We start from the raw sequence: 25,729 nt of genomic DNA on the forward strand, positions 1-25,729 counted from the left end.
ACGGCACATGAGCCACATGAACAGGTTTGAAAAAAAATGTCTTCTGTAAGCAAACTATTGTCTGTTAAGCATTTTTGGAAGGAGTCTCCAATGTCAGTGCTTTGTAACAGTCTTAAATCGCTTTCTGCTTTACAATTTCACCGTAAAAAGCTATATTTTATCTGGTGAGGAAACAAGAACAGGAACTAACTTCGTGGACATTCCACAGCATTAAATGTAACTATAAACAGATAAAAAGTATGAAATGACATTCTTTAATAAAATTGTAATTACTGTGGTATAAGAGGAATAAAACACTTCAGAGTAGTAACAGCATCACACCTCATCATTGATTCCCCCCCCCAATCAATAATAACACAGGTCATCATGAGTTATTCATTACTACCAGATGACTTTGTTCAAGCACGTGATAAATTGGTTGTCCACAAATTTAAATTTAATTGTAGCACATTTGATGTGTTTGTTGTCTTTGTCACATCTTTTAAGAGGCTATTAAAACCATTAGCTATCTTTGCGATATAGTCGGACTGGTTTGTGACGTAGCAACTCGATTGTTGGTTTTTTTGGAAATTCATTTACATTTACATAAATTCTGTTTGTTTCTTTGTTTGTTTTATTGCCGCTTACATTGTTCAAAATAAAAGTGTGGAGACAAAATTGGTTTGACTTAAATTTAAGACAAGAAAGGGTTTCAGTCATTCTTAGGTCACATTTAAAATACCATCCATCCATGTTTGTGCTGCTTGTCCTACACAGGGTCGTTGGGAGCCTGGAGCCTATCCCAAGGGACTTGGGCCACGAGGTGGGGGACACCCTGGATGGAGTGCCAACCCATCGCAGGGCACAATCACACACCCATTCACACACTGCAGACAATTTGGAAATGCCAATCAGCCTACAACACAAGTTTTTGGACTGGGGGAGGAAACCGGAGTACCCGGAGGAGACCCCTGAAGCAAGAGGGGTACATAAGGCGCACACAAGGCAGAGACACCCCCAACCCCAGAGGTGCGAGACAAACTTGCTAACCACTAAGCCACTGCGCCCCCTCGTTAAAATGCCTTTACAACTGAATTATTTTTTTTTTTTAAATATTGTGAAATATATTTTTGCTATATTGTCCTCCACAGGGTGTCTGTTTAGTCTGTTTAAACTTTGTCGCTTGGTACAAACGCTAAAACTTTTTAGTACTTCTTAAACGTAAAAATGTAGTAGCAACTTACATTCATACTACTCGCACTGAAAGTTGCATTCCGCAGTTTTTCAATACCACTTTTCACGTAAACTTTACACTACACATTTTGGTGTGTTTCCTACATCAACCCACTGTTTAAATTCATCAGCTTTCAAATCACTGAAATCTGCTGAGCAAGACCGGGAAACACTGATCTAAATCATTGTAAATGGCTCAGATTCGCCTTATATGCATTAATATCTTTGTGTTGATGAACTTTATTCGCAAATGAAGTGACACATCTTTATAAAGCTGTGCTAGTGAATGACGTCACTCACCCGGGTTTCACAACCGTTTCTCCCACTGACGGTAATTAATCCATCAATTACTATTTAGCAACTGCTCTTTATATTAAGTCGATATGTTTGGGGGAAAACCAAGATGTTAAAAACACAACATTGATAGTGATAAAACAATTTGATGAAATACTGTAGGAAGCACAAATATCAAACATAGAAACATAACAACAACAACAACAAAAAAAAAAAAACAGCATTCTTCATCTGTTCCCTTTGAACACAACAAGATCCTTGGCATGTTTGTTTGACCTGCATGTTGGATATGTGACAAAATATTTGTTAAGGCATGTGCCGATATTGCATTTTTCTAACATAATAATATAACTGAATGATTACATGATTACATCGTTTTCTAAAATCTCATTAACACAGTTACTAGGATTGCCTTCAAATCTGTCTAAAATAAAGCCTTTCAAGCAAGGCAGACTTTCTGCTGACTGCCTCAGCAGCCTCTACCTGAATGGAACACGGGGTTATTAATGATATCTTGTGTCCATGGTAAGACAAATTAGTTAGGTGAATATCTTTCTATACTATATAACCGATTATCGGCGCATGCCTAATACGAATTTGCATTTGCAATGGTATAAACTGTTAATTTGTTGTTGCAGAGATTTGGGAAATTGTATGAACATGCTAATCAAGGAACCTGAGCGTCAGGTGCAGTCTCGTTTCTGCGCAAATAATCAGAGGTGACTAAATCGGACACGAAATTCAGCCATTTGTAAATGTTTATCCATAGCTGCCACGGAAGATGCATTATTATTTATTATTGTTAGTTCTGAACAAGGTCAACGGGAACTGAGATGATGGTAGGCCGTCGGGTCTTGGTGCGTGACTAATAAACTGGACAATAATGTAAAAGTGTATATAAAAATATGAGAAATGGAAAAGTTTACTTCAGTTCTGGAGAGCCAAATCGTATGCTTTCGATGGCAAAATACACCGTGCTCACTTCTGACCAGCTCACAAGACACCATTTTGTAAATTTAGGCAGGAGCAAGGAACAGAACATCCTCACACAATCGAAAAGGGAAGCACCTTATTGGCCAAATTGCACTTCACTACAAAATCTGCATTTTAATTGAATCCGTGTTATATCGTTTGGACAGCGATTTAATTAATCTACTCAATTAATCTAAATGAAAGTACCAATGTCAATTTTAAAAAAAATGGTAATTTCATGTGAAATTAGAGAAGAGAATTTACGAAAAACTTGACTTATACGTCAAGATATAAAGCCGAGCATCACCAAGACTGCTTTAATTAGAACGGATTGATGCGTCTGTTAATGCACCAATCAATCCTCTTGCCCTTGCACTGATATGTATTAACAGACATGGAGCAAATGGCGTGATATAAATGCCAATTAAATAATTAAGCACAGATTTCTAAGCCTGGTTAATATTCTGCTCTGACATGGGTCGGTCATGTCTAGCTGTTCCTGATTCTTGAGCTTATTTTGACTTTATTAGCATCAATGACCCTTAAAAGAAAAATCCACCCCGAACGATGTGCATATTCGTTTATCATAAGTAACGTGACCTCCAGTGATGTCCAAGATTTATTTCGGAATTAAATTCTCAGTTGATTTTAAAATATTTTCTTTGTTTAAACTTGTTTCATTGGTCTATTTTCACTTTGGCTAAGAGTTTCTACATCCCCCACAATGCTGTTCGACTACCTGCTGATAGTGGTACGGTGAGATTTAGCACTTGCATCTCTCTATTTAAAGACAGTGATGCAGCAGCGCTGTAGTCCTTTAGTCTGTCCAGCTGTCTCACCTATTAATCTGTACACTCTGCTCAAACGGATCCGCTTCCAAAACTTCAACTTTCATGCTATTACCACCGTCGGTGTCATCGTGCTCATCACGTCCTTTATTGCTAACTAACGGAGCTGATTCTTGCCTCCTGGTTGGACTTTAAACGTCACTGGAAAAGGGGGAGTGAGAAAAGAAACTTTCTTTTTTTGCCACAAACAGCAAATCCTGACTGTTATCACTTATGGTCGAGATTGTTTTTACCCCTCGCATTTAAACACGGTTGCAACTACACTATCGTTAAGGCGAATACGCCACCAATCAAATAATCTGCACCAGAATTGTTGCTAGACACATCACAAACATTTAAATATAAGCATATTTAATGACTTTCAGGGTGGAATTTTCCTTTAATGGACTAAAAAAAATATGGAACGCCATACATGTTATAACAGCGGCATAAATCAAAAGTATTCGTTTCAAGGACTCAGAAGAGAACTACTGTTCGTCACGTATTTTTGACTAGAATTCTACTGTCAGGTTCCCCGATAGATCCAAAATGAAAGTGTACCTTTATACTGAATCTGAGCAACAACAAATTTACCAAGATGAGATAGACTAATGCTTTTGATACAAAACAAACCTAACGGATCACTTCAACTCCACAAAACGTCTGTAAACCATTTAACATCAACTCGATCCAAAAGTGCAATTTTACTACTGTGTCCCACTTCAGTAGTGCTTTTCCTGCAAGTAATCTTTCATTTTGTTTGGTAAAGGTAGTTTCTGAATCAGGTCAATCCGTGTGTATTGCCGGATTACGAATCGGCACAAGTACTGCAGCGAACGCACTTGCATGAAACGAGATACGGGATTGGTCAATCGAACCGGGTACGTGACAGATCCTGGCTGGCGCGATCTGGAGTAACAGAACGCGCCGTTTTCCGAGTCCTTAATGGAGTGCTCGATGAGGTCAACGATGGACGTGTGACCTTCTACATCGGGCTGTTCGTAAAAGCTGAACCTTCCGTTCGAATGTTCGATCCTGGTGTGAAGAGTCTTGCCTTGCGATCGAAAGCTCAAACTGAGAAGATAACGGTCGTCAGAGCTATCGCGCACCAAAAAGGAACCATCCGGAAGGTCGATGAGTTTGTCCTCGGCTTCCCACCGCGTTATAGGTCCCCAGTACCAACCCTGCTTTGCCAGTTTCTTCAGCTCTTCTGTAAGGCTCGTGACAACCATTGGTCCGCTGCTTTGTACTGAATCGTATACCCTGCTGACACCAGGAGCAAAATTCGGGTCGAAATTGAGATGGTGCCTAACTCTTTCGGCAACGTGTGAATCGGCACCGCCAAATCCGGAATAGGTTCTTGGAATTTCACCACCGGAAACAGGGGAAAGTGAAGGCGAAAGTGAAGGAGCCTCGGATCCTGAATTTTGAAGGACTATTCCCGGAGTACCAAGTACAATCCCATTCATGGATTGATCCATGAGAATATCCGATGTTAAAAGATCATGGTCAACATGGCCTTGATCCACATTCAACGACTGGTCATTGACTTGTTCCATCACCTCTATTGGTGAGGTGCCATCCAAGCACAACGAGTGGGACGATTCGGGGTACATTCCCTCATCTAAAGGCATTGTGTACTGGATGTAGTCCTGAGGTGTCAGTCCTATAACTACAGGCACGTGTTCTTCCATGTTTAAATGCAAGTTACTGTTTGGAGGCTCTAAATTCTTCATAGATTCGCTTCGATCATCAAAAAGTCCCTCCATTTGTATATCATGGAATTCTTTTCTGACGCCGTTGAGGGATGGACTGGAGCTAGGTGTGTGAACCATGGCTTTTACCTTCACTTCCATCTTAATACAGGCTTCCTCAGGGTCAACGGGACGTATGGGCCAAGGCGAAGGGCTGTAGTGATGACTCCGCAGGGAAGCTGATCTTAAAGGGCGCTGGGCTTTGGCTTCACTAAAGCTTATGGGGACCGAAGAGGATGAGAACGTATCGTCATCGTCTCCCAAGCCCACTGAGGCTGACCCTCCTTTACTTTTAGGTTTCTGCTTGGAAGAAAGTCTCCTTTTTAAGGTCCCCATAAGACCTTCACTCTTGGATCTGTTCTTGTGGGCCCTCGTGTCCTCACCATGGAGGTCACAAGCTAGCTCTTTGGCATAACAACTTCCAAAAAGAGAGTCCTCTTTTGTGAACTCGGGGGCCAACGACGGCTTTTGGAGCATCACAAAATCTCCATCCTCTTTGCCCTTGATGTTGAACGACTTTCGGAACGTCTTAAGGCTAAACGTCTTCTTCATCCTGATGTTTCCACGGCATGGGAGGGGATAGCCAATGGTTACTATCCTTCCATGTGTCTGGGAAATGCTAATCACAACACAGTTAACCTTGTCATCTGTGGAGGGGGACAAACAAACAAAAACAAATTTAATCACTTCATAAAGGATTAGCACAGTGGCTTATTTACACTGTATCCTTACTACCCTACTATACTGTACGCAAAACACAGTACGCCAAAGGAGCGGTACGTCTGAATTCTCAGTATTCATAAAACAGTAGGCGAGAAATACCCGGATGACCTACTGCGTCCGCTGAGATTCTGCAGTAGGGAACCAATGGATCTCATAATCTCATAAGGCAACGGGACTGGCGTGAAAGAGCCGTCAGAATGAAAAATGGTGGAAGGCAGCGTGTCAGCTCTTTTGAACTTCTTTAACAACACCTGAGTAAACTGTTAACTTGTTGAAGGCTTAAACAAGAAAAAAACAGCTGCTCTAATCTGCTGGGCTCTTTAAGTTTTTGCGGTTATGATGACATCGTAGGTCACATGATAACGCCAACATCGCGGAGGTAGTATGTCTGGATTGTATTCTTACTACACACATATACTCATCAGTACGTACTGTATCGACGGCTGAGCAGTAGGTACTGAATCGAATGCAATAAGTACTGTCACAGTACGCGATTTTGGACGCAGCTTTTATTTAATCTAGTGGGGAAGATGATGTCATGTCAGTCACCTGCTACATGATTATCTGGTTCTTAAAAATACTGACTGTATGGATTTCCTAGTAGCTACAAACTTATGACGAAATTAAGAAAATATAAAAAGAAGGCTTCTCCCAGGGAAGACATATTTAAAAACTTTTTTCTTAATTGGTATTTTAATTCACTGCTTCATTTTATTCTGCAGCTCTCTGGCCAATACTTCTTGTCTTCGAATATGTTATATAAATAAAGGTGACATGAATTCACTACTGTACACACAGTCATGTATTTTTGCACAGCTCTTCCTTGTTATGTTTTTTTCATTTTAGATCTTATATTATTCTCATTATACTGGCGTCTTAAAATTTTTAAGTGACAACTGCTAGCTGCTATAAACACATGAACAGTTGCGATCAAAATTATTCAACCCCATGTCGCAACAGCACAAATATGCAAAACAGGTGTAGTCTCAAGCACACCTGACGCAAATAATCAAGGGCTTCATTAGTTGCACCGGGTGCGTTTGAACTGGAACACACGAAATCCCTGAACTGGCTAGGGACAGAAAATTAATGAAATACCTGGAGGGGGCAGAAACAGGAAGCTATCTACAGCTGCAAGCAGATTTCTGAGAAGACAGGTTGTGAAAACCCTCGAGTGACCGCAAAAGACCTGCAGCAAGACTTGGTGGCAACAGGCACTGAGGTTTCAGTGAGCACAGTAAGGCACGTACTAAACACAGAAGGTTTCCATGCTAGAACTCCAAGACGTACACCACTACTGATGCAAAAGCACAAGAAAAGTCAGCTCCAAATCATATAAATAAGCCACTGAACTTTTTGGCACGATGGATCAGCGATATGTCTGGAGGAAGAAGAACGAACACTCTGTCTACAGTCAGGCATGGTGGTGGCTCGGTGATGCTCTGGGGCTGCTTTACATCCTCTGGCGCTGGAAACCTGCAGCGTGTAGAAGGCGAGATGGATTCATCCCAGTCACCTGACTTGAACCCCATAGAAAATCTCTGGTGGGATTTGAAGAAGACGTTTGCAGCACGCAAACCCAAGAATATTACTGAACTTGACGAATGGGCTAAGAGTTCTCAGAAACGCTGCCAGAAGCTATGCATCTCGTTTGCGGCGGGTCATAACAGCAAAAGCGGGCTCTACTAAGTACTAAAGATGCTCGCCATGAAGAGGCTGAATCATTTTGAAACTGGAGAAATCATTATAAGTTGCATTTTCCGTTGAATATAGAGGAAACCACTTATTCCTTGTGCTGAACTATTTCAATTGCTCTTGTTTGGTTTGTTCGTTGCAAACTGCTGAAAGTCTGTAAATTTGACAATAAACCTGATTTGCAGTGGGGGCTGAATCCTTTTGATTGCAACTTTAGCTACTTCAAGGTTTTAACACATTGACATTAGCTATGTGTTGTACCAAGAGCTAGTTAGCCACCTAGCGTACCTTATGAGTAAAATTAACTACACAAAAATTGTTAATAAACCTTTAAGCTTTCAGAATGGCAGCTAAATTACTGGTGTCGACGATTTGAGTATATTTTGTGATTTAAATAAATAAATAAACAAACAAATAAACATACGTTAATGCTATTTAGCTAGATAACATTTCATTTGCATAGCTTAAAGCTATGTATGGGCCTAACTAAGCTAAGCTATCTTAGCTAACACTAAAACAGGCCTACACTAAAACTAAAATTACCCAGCTTAATAGCTCACGTGTTGTTTCGATACGAGAAAGTTTATTCATATTTATTACCGCGTAACTGTTTTAAACTAACTTAACGTGAACGCTAACAAGTAGAAGCTAACGCAGCTAGCTAACACTAACAAAGCCCAAATGGATAGATAACTTAGCTAAACTAATAAACTTCACACAAACAAACTTAACACTTACTTCTTGAGCTTTCAGAGTAAAATCCAGCTCCGTTGAATTTTCTCTTACGAATTCTAAACGACTTAAGTCAGGCAGAAAGGAATTATGTTAGCTAAAACGCTAACTTCTATGCTATCTCGCTAACTTAGCTGGCTAATGTGTGTAAATCTGTTTCAGTCGAATTGTTACACAGCGCTTTCAGTGCGTTTGCGTTATGGACTGATGTGTTAGCGGGTAATGTGTGTGAACCAGACGTTACAGCGCTTCTTTCTTCATTTTATAACGTTTGTATAAACAGATAATAGTTTAGCTCGGCTAAGTTGAAGTAAAGTCTCTATGTCGTTCCTTCCTTTCTTGGTGGCTTTGCTGTTTTTCTCCTTCCTCTCTGGGTTGCCAGATTGATTCCTGTGTCAAGTTTTTTTTACTGAGAAAATCGACTTTCGATACGGTCTAACGATACTCCCCACTCTCGATTCAATTCGTTTCACGATACCGACTTCACGATCCGAATCGAATATTTTGAACAAAATCCGAATGAAGAAAAATGATGACTGGATCATTGGCGATACGAAACTAGGTGCATTTTTGCCCGTATAAAACTAAATAAACCAAAGATGACAGAGGTTTATTATCGTAAACAGAATGTACTACAGGTTCACCATATCTTAAATATAAATGAAGTAAGGAATGATTGACGTTTAATTATTAGAGAATAACGCACACTCTGAGGCGGAAATGCGGCCACGACGCGAAGAATCCGGAGTCAATTATTCTGCTTATAGCCTACGACAGTTACCTCACCTCAAGCTATTGTTCAGATGTTTTATTTCAAGACATTTGTCAGGTTTTTGTCCTTAATATGCTCTTGTGTGTGGAACTAATTTATTACGCATCCCATCTCAAGCCTCTTTAGTGGTTAGAACGTTCGCCTCACATTTCCAGGGCTGAGGGTTCGATTCCCGCTGCCCTGTATGTGTGGAGTTTGCATGCTCTTCCCGTGCTTCAGGGGTTTCCTCGCCCAGCCCAAAGACATGCACGGTAGGCTGACTGACATGTCCAAAAGTGTCCATAGTGTATGAATGGGTATGTGAATGTGTGTGATTGTGCCCTGCATTGGATTGGCACCCTGTGCAGGGTTCCTCACGACCCTGAAGGATAAGCGGTACAGATAATGGATGGATGGATGGATCTCAAGCCTTCGTTGCTAATTCCAAAACGTGATTTTAGGGCTAGTAATGGAGGCTTGAGCCATTGATATGCAGTTACTGGAGAGCACTTTTTTTTTAATTGATGCACTTTTTTTCATTTCATGCTGATAATATAAAAATAGAACAAATAAATAAATAAATATCAATAAGCCTACTTGTTCACAGGTTTTTTTTTTATTATTATTATTACTGCAGAAAATACTTTGAATAAATAAATAAATATTGCGACTTGTTCACCGGCTTATCACACGTTCTCACTCGCGCTCTCTTTCTTTTATCTTGCTCGCTCTCTCGCTCTCTCTCTCTCTCTCTCTCTCTCTCTCTCTAATAACTGCATATCAGCGGCTAAAGCCTCCACTTTGCCTCATGGTCACGTTAGTTTTCTATCATTTTGTTTGTTATTAGATCTGTGCGCTGTGGTGGACAGCAGCCTAACTTTTCCATTATTTCAGTTAACTTGGCAAAGTGGTATGGAATTGTAATGCGCTGAAGACCTGACTGGAACTACTTTTGCTGTGCATTTACTAAAAAAAAATGTAAATCAACTGAAATTCAAGTGAAAGGAGAACTGTAGTAGAAATAGATCTCCAAAGTCGGCTATAATGCCAGATTTCCATGGCCATCATTTGTCATCTGAAAGCTACTGAAGAACTCTTTTAAATTATTATAACGTGTATCACCATATCTTAAAAATAAATATATACGTTCCACTGATTTCCACGATGCACACTGTGACATTTTTTTTTTTTTTGCATTACGATGCATTGTGTCACAATTCATTGTTACAACCCTGACCTTTAACCATTTAATATTGGGTTTTATTCCTATTGTTATCATTATTTTGAGTTGTTTATATAAATATATAGATATATAATAATGAAATAATACGACAGAAAAAGAAAATAAATAATTATTTTTATTTATTTAAGTTGTATTAAATAATAATAAAGAATGTAATAAACAAATAATGATAATAATAATAAAATCTTAGGACAACTAGAAAATAAATATAAGTCAATGAATCAAAAAAGGGGGGGGGGGGCGAGAGAGCTAGTTAGGGTGCAGACAGCAACCTCTTAAAAAACGATTTCTTCTTAATTTTTAAAGCGAATTGTTTATTTATTAAGCAACCAAATTCTTGCAACAACCATGTATAAACAACTTGCAACATGTATATTGGAATATTCCGATGCCTGTACGCATATAAACATCATATTCTGAATATGGTTTCAAATCGATTATAGACCTTAAACGGAATTTGACGTGCATATAAACGTAGTCTATGAATACCTGTTACTTGCTAGGTTTATGTACTGCTTATTTCTACACACCGAAGGACCATGAAATGGAGTTAATACTCAGCATATACTTTGAGTTTTGATATAGCAATCAAAACCTTCAACAGGTCTTCTACTTTGTAAAATTTGTTATAATATCTCAGTGTGATAATAAGCAGAAAAGGACGAACAATAGGAAGGCACTACGCCCAATCTGGCCACCCAGTGTCCCTCATCCACTTCTTTGTTGCTATTAAAATGTTGGTGATGGAAGGAGATAGAGCTCCTTCATGCCATGTGCATTAAAATGTTTTTTTTTTTAAATAATAATAATAATATTAATAACAATCATCATCATCATCCTCAAATGTACAATTATGCACAGGTCATTTCAAAAGAGTACATAAAACTCACATATCTCAAGGCAACATATGAGGAAAGGAGTTTCTGAATGAATTATACAAAGAGAATTACAGAAGTGCTTTGCAGTCTCTATCTAAAAATATATCCTTATACTAGTACAAATAATTCATGGGTGTCAAATTCTCGACCCCGATGGCCATAACTGAAGCCTGTATTTCCCCCCCCTCCCCTCACCTTTCAGTGTTTTAAATTTTAAGCAGCAGGCAGCCACAGCGAGCCAGTGTAGGGATCTGAGCAATGAGTGCATGCCGGAAATTATGGACATATTGAAAACAAGTCATGCACCTGGATCAGTTACAGAGGTCTGAGCATATTTCAGTAGTCCAATTTGAGATCCCAAGGGACTGAACAAGCCCTCCGGTCTTCAAAGGAATTCCCTTATCCATCTAATGTTGCAAAGGAGAACCTGTATGACCTGGGTAAGGCTCGAAATATGGCTAGAGAATGATAGTTTCACCAAGGTTTCATGCATTGTCATATGGTGTGAAGAGAGTTCTCGAGGAATCTCCAGCACCTCAGTCTGTCTGAGATTTAGTTTCAGGTGATGAGCTGCCATCCATGACAAGACGTCTGCCAGACATACTGAGATACGGGCTGAAATATGACTGTCTGAGCGAGGAAAGGAAGAGATGATTTGGTGTCATCAGCATAGCGGTGCTATAAAAGCGTGTGAGGATATTACCTCACTCAGAATGCAGGTAAAGAGGAAGAAACGAAGAGCACCAAGCCCTGAGCCTTGTGGGACACCACTGGAGAGAATGCATGGAGCAGATGTAGATTTCCTCTTTGTCATCATACAAGTCTTCAATCATCACATAATCATAAATATTTCTATGTGTAAATCCTGTAACATTTGCACTGATTTTTTAAATTTTAAATTTAGTGAAGGATTACACTTAATGTATATGCAAAAACTCTTTGGAGTCATCTATTCATGTATTATGTTATTGAAACTTTTTTTCTTTTTTTTTTATTTTCACTCGGATAGGTATTTAAATACTAAAGCAATGTCCTCAACACATCTAATATATTTTTTTTTATTATTTTTTTTTTTTAGCTTTACTCTGAAACTTAAAAATCCACATAGGATTATTTGTCCTACCTCTAGAGGAAGCCGAAGGAGGGAGACACGGTTTGTTCAGCGTGTCCAGAGCATCACTCACGCTGATTTAGTGCCTCAAAGTGACAGTTTGTGCCAATGGCAAGGTAGTCAGAGGTCCCTGCATGAATTCAAGAAAACTCAGCTCCTCAGAGCAGAAAATGTGTATTATTGGCACATCAGACAGAAATTGTAAGGTTCTGACCTTTTTGCTTCGTATTTTCCTAAAATCAGGGTTGGAATAGATTTCCTTCAGATTTCCATTTGCATTTATTAATTTAGGAGTCACTTTTATCTGAAACAACTTATATAGTAATTTCTGGAAGACTACCGTTCCACCAAAGGAACAAAAACAAATATGAGATGTTTGTAGGGAAAAGCTACCATTGAATATGATACATATGCCTGTATGCCTCAAAAAGTAAACATTCACTTTATTAAGACCATTCTCTTGGCATTTTTTTTGTTGTTGTTGTTCAAAAATTCAAGTAAAACCAGCCAGTCTTTCCAACCCTTCTAGCTTCACTGAAAAAGTTGTCTATTTTGTCCATGGATACTACACACGAATGTGGAAAGCAACGTGGCAGTTTCTGAATCATTAAGGTGAAATTGCAAACTACAGGTGTCATTAAACAGCATTTTCCCCGTGCATATATCAACAAAGAACTTGAACTTGATGCCTATAATCAGATACAGGAAAACATGAAGGGAGAGAAAATGAGGCTGCTTCACTCCTTCGAGCCCCTGTTCCCTCTTTAGGGCCCTTAAGGTGTCCAACAGACTTTGCATTAATTACACCTGCAGCAGATGGAGTCCTATTGAGTCATTCTGAAGTAAATGAGTCAGCTGCTGTAAAACCTGAATATAGAAGGCAAATTATGGCTTCAAAATGTTTGTATTCTTCCTATTAATACATTTATTCCAGTATTCATAACCAGTTTTCCCATGCTTGACCCATGATAGCTATTAATCCAGAAGAGTAAATTATAATATTCAGTACTTTCCCAATAACATTTCCTCTGCTCTTATACAATGTCAAACGGTGGCTAAACTTGCTTGGATGAGAGTGCTAGTTTCGAAATGTTTGTATACACGAGGAATTAGGCCTTTCCCACACAGACAACAGGACAACTGTCATCTTTCAGGTTGTGAAACGTAAACCTGGGTTGCACTAATAGATTTATGCAATCCTAACCCATATTGAAAATGTGAGAGACCCCATATATAATAGTGTAGCAATCTCCCCAAGTCTCTGGAGGCACGTGTGTCTCTCTCTCCCTCTTATCCTTGCCTTGTCTCACGGGGCATTCATTAAGAGAATTCCCAACAGGTGTGCGTTCCTTACCATTCGAGCACGCCCCGGCCTCCACAAATAGATTTTTTTTTTTTGGCCTTAACAACTGGATTGTCCTTAAGTTAATTAAGATTTTCCCAGACTCTTCAGGGATGTGATCAACAAACATGGCTTCAGAACAAAGCAAACATGGCAAATAACAGTTCAGCTTCGCTGTAATTTCTTATCTGTCTTTTTTCACTTTTTCTCATACGACATCAACACTGTATTTTCACAGAAGACAGTCATTACAGGCACTACGCGAAGAAAACAAGCCGGTTAAGGCAGTGTGATGCTCTGGGCAATTTTCTGCTGTGAAACTTGGGTCTTGGCATTCATCTGGATGTTACTTTGACAGGTACCACCTACCTAAATATTGTTGCACACCAAGTACACCCCTTCACGGCAACGGTATTCCCTAATGGCATAGCCTCTTTCAACAGGATTTTCCACCCTGCCACACTGCAAGAATTATTCAGGAATGGTTTGAGGGACATGACAAAGAGTTCAAGGTGTTGATTCGGCCTCCAATTTCCCCAGACCTCAGTCCGATCAAGCATCTGTGGCACGTGCTGGACAAACAAGTCCGATCCATGGCGGTTCCACTTCACAACTTACAGGACTTAAAGGATCTGCTGCTAACATCTTGGTGCCAGATACCACAGCAAACAGTCCATGCCTCGATGGGTTATTTTGGCAGCATAAGGGGGACCTACACAATATTAGGCAGGCAGTTTTAATGTTATGGCTGATTGCTATATACAAATATATGTGTGTGTGTGTGTGTGTGTGTGTGTGTGTGTGCGTGTGTGTGTGTGTGTGTGTACAGTCCATAGTAAAAAGATTTATTTCTTCTGATTCCCTTATTTTAATAACCAGCAGTCGCCACTGGTTATGATATTTGTCTAAAATCGGCCCAAAAAACCTCAGTCATGTGATTATGAACTTTTTCATCTCTAAGGAGGGAATTTGCTCCATTGGAGACAGTTGCTCCATTGGAGAAGTCATATGTGCACATTTCTGAAGTACCTACCTTAACAACTTACATGCTGATAAAGGGATAAGTGTAACTCAAGTCCACTGGTGTGATGTTGGCCAGATTAAGAACGGTAACCATATGGGTGCAATGGTACACAGTGACACACATCCTGATTCAGCTGGTAGATGAGACCATGAGAAATTTCAGTCATGCACACCATCGCCATGTTTGGTGCAGTAAGAGGGCTGTATAGAAGAAGAATGCCCCCATAGCCACTGTGAACTATCTCTTGTAAAGATTTCTGGGGGCACTACTGGGATTACTTTACTTTCTCTTGTACAGACACTGTGGACAGTGGTGGCTTGGCGCTGGGTTACTGATCAGAAGGTCAGGGGTTCAAGCCCCAGCATTGCCAAGCTGCCACTCTTGGGCCCTTGAGCAAGTCCCTTAACTCTCTCGCTCCAGGGGTGCTGTATCATGGCTGACCCCAGGTTCCTGACATGCTGGGTTATGTGAAGAAAAGAATTTCACTGTGCATATATATATATGTGATAAATAAAGACTCATTATCATTACTGATGACATCATCACCTCAACTCTTGGTTGCTTCTGCCAGGAGGTGGTATGGATGTAGATGGATCTTTTAACACGATAATGACACTAGAGAATTAGCATCACATTAATGTTTTGCATCTCAGTCATATCACTCTCCGTATGCAAACTCAAGAATCAAAACACTTCTACAAGTGTTTCAAACCTTGTAAGACATCACAGGAAAAGTCTCAGTGTGCTCTTCTGCAGTTCATGCTCTCCAGGGTGACTTCACCAGATATTAAATTGTAAGGGTGGCAATTAGTCTCATTATATCAATTCCACTGACAAGTGAAGTGAATAACATTGGTTATCTCATTACAATGATACCTGTCAAGGGGTGGGCTATATTAGGCAGTAAGTGAACAGTCAATTCTCAAAGTTGCGTTGGAAACGAGAAAAATGGGCAAGTGTAAGGGTCTAAGCGACTTTGACGAGGGCCAAATTGTGATGGCTAGACGCACTGATTGGTACTGATTATTGTAAGCTCATTGAATGTTGATAATGAAGGGTACCAATAATTCTGGAGTTGAACGTATAATCGGCTGATCACTTTCCTCAAGCTATGTCCAATAATATTCCTCACAGAGCATTCTTAATAATCAGAAAAACAGTATTCCTTCAACCTGGTAAGTTTTCTGACAGTGCCAGAGGACAGGAGAACAGGAATCCAACAAGTAAAAAATGAACACAGAAATAACTCTGAAGGTCTGAGGGCCATTTTGCCGAGACACACTGCTGTCTGAGGAGACGTCTTGCTGAGAAAGGGCGTCTCACTGAGAGAAATGCACCGATTTTTACAATGATTTTTAGCTTGAGGTGGAAAGCGATGAGTCATAGAGACACAAGGACACACAGGCGCTGTCTATTTCCTGTGAACCAAGTGATATGAATGAGTGATCTCAGATCAAGCCTGATTACCAGTACAGGCTTTCACACAGAGAATAAAGAACGACGACTCGACTTGAACCTACTCACACACATTGTGTTAGATTGGTCGCAGACTCAAACGGGAACAGAAGCAAGCACAAAGATTCAATCTAATGTCTATCCACCACATCTGTGACATATGTGTGATTACCATGGACGGTACATTGGACACGTTTTCCCGTACTGAGAAAAGAACAGAAAACCTGCAGACTCCAAACTCACTTATGTTGCAAGTTGAATTCTGTCTATACAGATTTAGATAAGATGAATACAGAACTGTAATTATTATATGCTAATAATAAAGGTCTTAGGATGAGACAGACATGAGAGACAGACATTTAGAGTTTTATCCAACTTTTCAGTACTGAAGCAATAACAAGTCATTCCTGTGCTTTATGCTTTGTGGCATCAAACCTACAGCTGATGAATGTGTGAAAAATGATGCATAATCACAAACCATCCATCCATCTGTCCATTTTTCGTAACGCTTATCCTACAAAGCGTCTCTTGGGAGCCTGGAGGAACTCAGGGCACAAGGCAGGGGACACCCTGGACAGGATGGCAGCCCACTGCAGGGCGACAACCGCATACACATTGACACACTACGGACATTTTGGAAAAGCCAATCAGCCTACAACACATGTGTTTGGACTGGAGAGGTACCCAGAGGAAACCCCCGAAACACAGGGAGAACATGCAAGTTCTGTGCACACAGGGCGGAGGCGGGATTTGAATCCCCGACTCTGGAGGTGGTGGCAAATGTGCTAACTATTTTTTTTTTCCTCCTCAGTACAGGAAAATGTCAAAATAATGAATTCATTCATCTTTAGTAAGTGCTTCATCCTGGTAAGGGTTGTGAACACTAGAGCACTGGGAATGAGAATACACAGGAATACACCCTGGGTGAGACACCATCCACACACCCAATTTCACACTCCCTCACATTTTGGGTAATTTAGAGTTGCTCATTGACCGATAGTCATGTTTTTCGGATTTGTGAGGAATTTGAGAATCTGGAGGAAATCCACAAGGACAAGAGAAGTCAGTAACCTGAGCTCAAGACTGAAGCGGAGACCCTGGAGCTGTGAAACAGCAACAATCCTGCTGCACCATCATGCTACCCGTCCAAATGATTATCTACGGTAATCACTCATGTGCTACAGGCTAGCGTTTCCCTTTCCGAAGTGTTGAAACTAACATTACATGCATTAAGGATTTAATGAGGTATGTACTGTAGAGATGACAACATGTACAGATTGAATCACAGTATGTACAGAGTGTAAAGTAATTACACTTGATTGTGAATAATAACGTGTTATGTGGGTGCATTGCTGTTTTTCAACAGTAGCTGTAGAGCTAGGAATAGGTGCTACCAATGTTCTCAAGCGAGCAAGGAATCAACAGAACAGGAAATATCCAGGCATCCATCCATCCATTTTCTGTACTGCTTATCCAACACAGGGTCACAGGGGAACCTGGAGCCTATCCCAGGAGACTTAGAGCACAAGGCGGGGGACACCCTGGACAGGGTGCCAATCCATTGCAGGGTACATTCACATACACACTCACACACCCATTCACACACTACAGACAATTTGAAAAGCAAATCGGCCTACTGTACAGCGCATGTCTTTGGACTGGGGGAGGAAACCGGAGTCCCCAGAGGAAACCCCAGGAAATATCATATACATCGTATATAATATCATATATAAATATCATATCTGAATTTCACATGCACATTGAATTACAGCATTAACACAAGGCCCATACACTACGAATCTACTCTTAAAATGACAAAATAGACTCCTACAAAGTGACATTTCATGATATTAGATCTAAAATGTCACCAAATAAGCCTCATCTACCAACAGGCCCGACGCCCGAAACACATCAGGTTGATATATATATTGACTGATGTAAGATTAGCACTAACCACACTGTCTGTCTTTCATTTTAGTTATTACTAAAATTACTCCAGTATCAGTGTCTGATAAAAAAAAGCCTCTCAGATCGGCTAGGATATACCAATATTGATCTCCAATAAAGATAGTGCAAACCATCAGAGATTGATTTTTGTGCTGCCATTTTGAATCACTGATAGATGTACAGTGCAAATGCCAAAGGTGTGCTGTTTGGCTTGAATAGAGCATATGAAATGAAAAACTGCTAGCAATGATACCTTTTATTATCTGACGTGTGTATGACAGACTAACCATAGGGCCGATACAGGCGTCTAATACCTCTAAGTTTTTAGATGAATGATTGATAGTTTTCAAGTGAACAACTTATGGTTATTTAAACCACTGAGCTTAACTGGTGGACACTTTAATTCCTAAAAAAAACATTTTGGTCTCGTTTCAGTTTTCATCTTTAGACCATCTAGGCATGTACTCGTCAGAGAAGAATGCGTATGTGTTGGATGCCCAGGAAGTTTGAAAATGGAGCAAAATTGGTGTAGCAGAGATGCTAAGAGAAAGCAAAAAAGAGAAAGGAATGAGAGCGATAGCATTGGCTGCTGTACTAGAGATATTGAATTATTTTCAACCAACAGATATTAATGTAGAATCAAGTGCTGTGGCTAACTTTACTGAAATGGTGATTGATGCCAAGGATATCGAGACTACTGCCGATTCCAACATCACTAGTGTTAACATTTCTGCTTGCAGTGAGGTTGAGTTAGCTAATGCTAGCTAGATAATCATGACTAGTTACCGACTCATCACTGTTTTTCTTAGCTACTTGTGACTTGTGTAGACTGATATGGACAGCAGAAGTTTACATTTTTAAGCATTGCAGTGTATTTTTACTGACCATTAAACTTAACACACGCCTTAACATTAAACTTCCACACGCCTTTGGGGTTAGCCGGTCGAATCGCGCCTTCACCCTGTGTGCCCAGAGCTTGCATGCTCTCCCTGTGCCTCTGGGATTTCCTCAGGGTACTCCAGCTTCGTGCCCCAGTCCAACGACACTGTTGCGGTGTTGCAGGCTTATTGAAATTTCCAAATTGTCCGTAGTCTGCGATTGTGCCCTGTGATGGGTTGGTGTCCCCCACCTTGTGCCCCGAGGTCCCTGGGATATGCTCCCGTTCCCTTTGTGTAGGATAAGTGGTATGTACAATGGATGGATGGGTTTAGAAGGGCTAAAGAGTCAAGATGTTTTAGTTTGTCCAAACAGCTTCATCAGTTTGTACTAAATGGTGTTGAGTCAAGTTTTTTTAATGCAAAAATATTGGCAAAGTTGGAGTGGGTAAGGGGGATATACAGTATATTACAGATGTAATATATTAACAGCACGTTTGCCTCGGACCTACGGGGATGGGGGTTCGATTCCTGCCTCTGCCCTGTGTGCCCAGAGTTTGCATGTTCTCCCAGCACTCCAGTGACATGCGCTCTAGGCTGATTGGCATCTCTAAATTGTCCATAATGTGTGAGTGTGATTGTGCCCAGCGATGGGTTGGCACCCCATAGAGTGAGTCCCCTGACTTGTGCCCCGAGTTCCCTGGGATAGGCTCCAGGCTTCCCGTGACCCTCTGTAGGATAACGGATGAATGATGCTGAAATTAGCAGTGTCCTTCTGTAACATCAGTGCGACAGACAACCGCTAACGTCTTCCAGGAATTATGAAAAAACAACACCAACTAGAAAAGCAACAAAATTGCTCAGCACATCAATTAATATGCAATAAATACTAAGTAATTATTATTATTAAGGACTACAATGTTATTTGCATTCATTTGAATCATGGTAGAGGTGTCAATACTTTTGCTACATATATTTTTGTACATGTATTATTATTATTACTACTACTACTACTACTACTACTACTACTAGTACTACTACTTTATTTGTTTGTTTGTTTATTTATCATTATTATTTTAAAGAAGTCCTTAGGAAAAGAATTGTGTGTAACGTTTTCGCTCAATCTCTCAATAACTTTAGGGGTGCCAAAAATTATGGCCCTAACCACAACTCTGACCCATATATGTGTCTTGCAGTCGTCACACCATCGCAGCGCTGTCGCTGCCTGAATCCCGAATTATCACGTAGTGCACTGCGTAGGGCGCAGAGACCATTACTGTATTGTGGAACACTTAGTGCACAAATATAGGGCACAGACAGACATTCAGGATACAGCCGGTTGTGCTGTTTGTCACAGAGCCGGAAGTAGTTGAAACTGGCGCCGTGGTTAAAAACAAGCCGCGTTTGCGTTGTTAGAAATACACGGACGTTAAACCGAAACACGAGCAGCTTCGAAAAGTTTTAAAAGTCTGTGTAATGAGCTAATTTTAACATCGAAATGGAAATATCATCGCTCATTAAAAAGCTCGGTAAGCTGACGTCTGCCTTCCAGCTAATGTTAACTACTTAGCTAGTCGCCTTTAGCCGTGTGTTTTGACAGTTTTACATTTGTGAAAATCTCTGAATGATGAGATATATTAAATAAACAGTTTACACTTGCAGTGTCTGTTGTTTGGTAAAAAGTTAGTATCAAAATTTAATTTCTTTTTTTAAGTGCACGTGTGCTGAAGTGGTTGAAGTGTAAACATTGATAAAGAGTTTGATAAAGAGCTAGCTGTTAGCTTCCCTTACACTATCCCTATTCTTAACGCTTAACAGACGCTATTTGTTTCCCCCCATAATGTTATCTAAACTAACAGTTACACTGGGCTTTAAAATACACATTTAATATACCTTCACTGTGTTATTATATTGTCGTTATCTAGCTAGTTAACAGAGCTCTAGGTTAGTTTGCTGTTGTCATGGTGATTTCTAACCGTTAGCTTCAAGTTGTTCAGCTGAATAATAATGAATTCATATTTAAATAGGGTAAGCATGTTAAATTTTCTCCGAACATGCCGTTTTAAAAACATGAAAATGATTTATTTTGAACAGTTCGATTGGTTACTGTGTTGTTTGCTTATCGAATTACCTTGTCGCGTTGGAGCAGCAGCTATGAATATGCATGATAATCATGAATATGTTAATTAGACACGCCCCGTTTACCTCTGTCCTCCCAAATATTCTATCATTTATGCTTTCTAAATTAGAATGAAAGGACAAGTCCACCCTGGAACATATGAAATGTGTTTATATTGAAGTGTTTGTGGTTTGTTGAGTGGTTCTGGTGCTAATGTGTCGGCTGGTGCTGTGTTTTTATTATGCCTGTATGACCTGGTTGTGTCATGGAGTTCAAGTGGCTTTATTGTCATTTCAACCATATACGGCTGGTACGGTACACAGTGAAATGAAACGACGTTCCTCCAGGACCACGGTGCTACATAAAGCAACGCACTAACCACACGAGATGACACGGAACTAAATAAGACCTACAAACGTTCTACATAACGTGCACGTGCAGACGTGCGCTAAAAACACAGGTCAGTACAGTACTACTAAAACAGGACAGTAGGCACAGGAAGTGACGGTGTAGTGCTGAGCAGTACAGTTTTAGTGTGGAAGTGTCCGATATAATAGGTAGAGCAGAAAATAGGTGCCAAGGAATAACAATATAATTTAAAAGGAGGGTGAAGAGTGTGTGTGAGGGGTGTGTGGGGTCGTCGACGATGCTGGCGACTTTGCGGATGCAGCGTGTGGTGTAAATGTCTTTGATAGAGTGGAGAGAGACCCCAGTGATCTTCTCAGCTGTCCTCACTATCCGCTGCGGGGCCTTGCGATATAATGAGGTGCCGTTTCCGAACCAGACAGTGATGCAGCTGCTCAGGATGCTCTCAATAGTTCCTGCGTAGAACGTGGTGAGGATGAGGGGTGGGAGATGGGCTTTCTTCGGCCGTTGCAGGAAGTAGAGACGCTGCTGGGCCTTCTTGGTTACGAAGCTGGTGTTGAAGGACCAGGTGAGGTTCTCAGGCATGAGACTCACCACAGTCGTGTCATTGGCGAAGTGTCATCATGGAGTTTGATAGGACGAGAACATTTTTTTTCCATTTTCAGTGACGTTCGATGTCATATATGGTAATATCAAGGTTTGCAGGTGAGGTCATAAGTTATATATACATATAGTCTACAATACACTATAATAACTAAATTTACACAAACCGAACCAGTCCAAAAGTCTACATACCCTTGATTATTAACACTGTGTGTCGTTACCTGGATGATCAACGACTGTTTTTATGTTTTGTGATAGTTGTTCATGACTCCCTTGTTTATCCTGAGCCGTTAAACTGCCCACTGTTCTAAAGAAAAATCCAGCCTCCAACATCATCTGCCAATTTGGGGATATTTCTGCAAAAATATTCCCTGGATTACACACTCTGTAGGTACGAGATCGAACAGCCCTGATTATCCGTGCTTGTGTTGTTCTGCCCGAGTGTTGTGGCAGGCTGGGAGGCTGTCAATCGAGCGGTTTCGTTAGAATGCTAGGCCACGCCCAGACAGTTTTCAGAGCACATTTCCGTGTATTATTTTGTCTTCTGGGCCCAGAAACAAAACAAAGCCCCAGAATTGCTCAGCACATCATGCGTATTTCAATATAAACCCATTTAATGTGTTTCAGCGTATAGGTAGTCGTGCAGGCCATGTATGAGTGTGAAATGCCCGTGTAACAGTCTGGACGTCATGTTAGGTGATCTTCCTCCGGGGCATGCTCCGTGGATTTGTGTTGCCGTTGTTATTATTGTTTTTCTTTCCCCAGCTCACTCGTTAGTGGAGATCCGAGTTCGCTCCCTGAGGAACATTGTCTCCAAGCTTCAGCTCAGTCTCGTCTCCCCCGCCGATCTTGTTCAGGAGCGACAGCTCTTTATCAACCTACTGCACTGGTTTAACTTCCCTGAAGTCCCGCTGCAGGAGGAAGTGCTGCAGCTCATTAACACACTCTCTACGGTACTGCAGCACAGATTATCACACTAACCGCACCACAAATCTGCCAGTGTGTATTTAGTAATGCTCTCTGAGTACAGCTTACATTCGATTTACCAATCACGAATACTGGGTACGGTACTGGACCCATCTTTATGACGGTAGCCCGTGAAAGGAACAGTGGCGCGCTCCTTCCCTCCGCAGTCCTAGGGTCTTCTCCTTGGATAAGAGAAAACAACCCTCGTGCCCACCTTGCTAGGGTCACAGCTATAAAGATTTTTCCACCACTCTGTAAGAACCCAGAGTTTAATAGATCCTTTCTTTTTTCTTTCTTTTCTTTTTTACGTCTTTACTACTATAAGAAATAGGAAAAGAGACGGCTCGTTTGCTGTGAGTTGCAACCCGAGATCCTGGTCCCCGAGAAAGAGAAATACGGTTTGTTGCGGAGTCCATTGTTTCAGCACGGTACTTTGGCTCCTACTTCACCTAGGTGGGAGGTTGGAATGGCTCGATCCAATCAATCAGCTGGTCTTGCCCTCAAAAGACTTTCCCTGGGACTGCTCTGTGTAGGATAACTGATCATCAAATATTTCTCAGACTCCCAGTCGGCTTTGTCGAAGGGTCAATCAAGTAAATTGAGCGATTTGTTCCTCAGGTTGCTTGAGTATATCATCCTTGTATCCCTGACACATAATCTGCCGGAGATCCGCGGCGCTGTGCGGCTCTCTCTTTTGTGCTCCGTGCTGGGCGAGGAGCAGAATTCCACCTGCTTGGCATGAAGCAGAAATAATACCTATTCAAAAGCCAGGAAAAGACTACAGTGATCCCATAAATGATCGCCCTATAGCCTTAACCAGCTGCTTATTAATAATAATAATAAACTTTTATTTTATAAAGCGTCTTTAAAAGCAGCTTCTGAAAGCGCTGTACACAAACTAAGCAGTACACAGAAAAATAAAACATATAAAAGTTAATAAGAACAACAACGTTAATAATAATAATAATAATAATAATAATAATAATAAGAGAAGACATCAGCTGTCAAATGCTTATGCAAAACAATGGAGAGGATGGTCAGTGATCGCCTGGTCTGGGTACTGGAATCTGTACGTCACATAAGTAAAAACCCATCTGGAGATCCTGAGAGTGGATTTAAACATTCCGGAGCGGACACCTTTTGGCGAAATCCCCCACGTGGGATCTCAAAAAGCCCCAAATCCATCTGGATTCAACGAGAAATCCAAAAAGTCCTTCGAATGGGTATTACCTTCAAGTCGTGGATATAAGAGCTTTGTCCCCACAATTTACACATCCACTCGGCATTTCGTGACTTACAAAGAATGCACAGCCAAAGCATCAATCGTCCTCTATAAATAGAGTATATACGATAAGAACAACACGCATCCGCTGGTCAGTTCAAGGAAAATCAGACACCAGTGCGCGTGTTACCCGGAGTTAGTCGCACTTCAGGTGTTGCGTCAAGTGCAACTCGTAATCGCAAGCAAAAAAGTCCGAATTGTTAGATGTTAACTCGGGGGAAAAAAAAATTTGCGAGGTTTAAATTCGCAACTGCGGAAAATAGAAACAGAATTGCGAGATATGAGCTCACAACCGTGAGAAAGAACGTCACGATTCTGAGATATAAAAGTCGTTTTTATTAGGTTGTGTCCAGACAGTTTTCACGGCACACTTCCGTGTCTTTCAGACGAACTGTACTGGGTGTTTATCGTAACACACCGGTTTGGTACCACACACACATTTGTCATTTTTAAATCATGACTGATGAATATAACCCGAAAGATGCTGCCGCGCTATCTCTTGAGTCCTGTCTTTTCCTCTCGTACGTTAAAGCATCCGACCGGTGCCCTTATGTTAAGAGATGTAGGAGGAGTGGACTTTCTAACCCAGCTGTCGTCCAACGTTGACCCCCAGCTTCGAGCCATCGCAGACGCGATCCTCGACCAGCTCTTCCATCTTCATATCTACCCACCGAACACGTCCTCTGACCAGCAATTGAGCTCCTCTTTCCATCCCGGTAAGCTTTTAATACACGGCACTGCATGTGACATTATGTTGATTTACAGCATGGCATATAAGAACGTCCTCCAAGAGCACCACCCTAACAAAGAGGACCGGCGGCATCTCTCATTCACCATGCCAGTATAAAATTGATTTACGGCTCCTCACTGAAGCTGTTGTTTAATATTCTCAGTGGAGGAGAATGCAGTTAGAGGATATTTCCAGCAAAACGCGCCGAGCCAAACGAACGCTGCAGCACCACCCAGTTTATCAGGTACGTGCCCTCTGAAAAATATAGACCTGAACTGTTTCACGGACGTTCTAAATTACACGCAACACTTCATGCATAAGAATCGTGCCTTTTTAAATAAATTAGAATCCGTCTTTGATTTATTCAACTGCTGTGGTGTAAAATGAATAAAATACTTTTGGATATGCTGTTATAGGGAAAATAATAGACTTTGCGATGGTAACAGTAACTCTTCTTCACATCAGACCTTTATTAATAATTTTCCTGTAACAGAATCTCACCAAGTGCTTTATTCGTTATATACACATTCATTCTCAATTTTTATCAGGTCCTCCTACTATACAGGCCGCATCATAGATGTGAAATGTGTTGTCTGGCTTGTATATCGCTATATAGTTAGAGACTTTCTTTCAGATACCGTGGTGATAACGGGGAGTATAATAGTTCCGACGTGCGGTGCGCCGATATAAATGAGCAGCATTGCTTGAAGTCTTTTAGACAGCCTTTCCAGCTCTTTTCAAAGAGACTAAAGTCGGAGCAAGTGGCGTTTGTCGTGTCCCTGGCGGAGCTTTAGGACGTGAAAGGTTGGTTCCGTGAGCTCGTCAGTG

At 40.9% G+C, this 25,729-nt stretch overlaps 2 protein-coding genes across 6 annotated transcripts in view; one reads left to right on the forward strand and one right to left on the reverse strand.

The window, feature by feature from the left end:
• Positions 1 to 233: 233 nt before the first annotated feature.
• Positions 234 to 8,684, reverse strand: LOC108256639 (suppressor of cytokine signaling 6). Of its 3 annotated transcripts, XM_047150184.2 has the most exons (3): positions 8,216 to 8,684; positions 7,136 to 7,258; positions 234 to 5,706 (listed from the first exon to the last, which is right to left on the reverse strand). In XM_047150184.2, exon 3 carries the CDS (start codon positions 5,609 to 5,611, stop codon positions 4,028 to 4,030), a length of 1,584 nt encoding a protein of 527 aa, XP_047006140.1. In that variant the 5' UTR covers positions 5,612 to 5,706; positions 7,136 to 7,258; positions 8,216 to 8,684; the 3' UTR covers positions 234 to 4,027. The 3 variants fall into 3 exon arrangements, with proteins under 3 accessions (XP_047006140.1, XP_017309194.1, XP_017309193.1); XM_017453705.3 differs by lacking the exon at positions 7,136 to 7,258 and having other exon boundaries at positions 8,216 to 8,683; XM_017453704.3 differs by lacking the exons at positions 7,136 to 7,258; positions 8,216 to 8,684 and adding an exon at positions 5,895 to 7,115.
• Positions 8,685 to 20,162: 11,478 nt separating this feature from the next.
• rttn (rotatin) overlaps positions 20,163 to 25,729 on the forward strand; it is a 63,131-nt gene continuing 57,564 nt past the window's right edge. The window contains exons 1-4 of one of the 3 annotated variants that reach the window (XM_047150081.2): positions 20,163 to 20,364; positions 22,689 to 22,876; positions 24,704 to 24,887; positions 25,065 to 25,145. In XM_047150081.2, the coding sequence (XP_047006037.1) occupies positions 20,334 to 20,364; positions 22,689 to 22,876; positions 24,704 to 24,887; positions 25,065 to 25,145 (484 nt within the window). In that variant the 5' untranslated portion in view covers positions 20,163 to 20,333. Of the gene's footprint in view, positions 20,365 to 22,688; positions 22,877 to 24,703; positions 24,888 to 25,064; positions 25,146 to 25,729 lie in introns of those variants that run through there. The other 2 variants (XM_017453540.3, XM_047150082.2) reach the window with 2 other exon arrangements.

This window comes from Ictalurus punctatus, chromosome 23, assembly GCF_001660625.3.
Source record: "Ictalurus punctatus breed USDA103 chromosome 23, Coco_2.0, whole genome shotgun sequence".
NCBI lineage: Eukaryota > Metazoa > Chordata > Actinopteri > Siluriformes > Ictaluridae > Ictalurus > Ictalurus punctatus.

Coding starts and splice junctions, on each gene's coding strand:
- LOC108256639 (XM_017453704.3), bottom strand. CDS start 5,937: ATGAGATCCATTGGTTCCCTACTGCAGAATCTCAGCGGACGCA. Junction 5,707..5,894: donor GCAGAATCTCAGCGGACGCA/GTAGGTCATCCG, acceptor CCCCCTCCACAG/ATGACAAGGTTAACTGTGTT.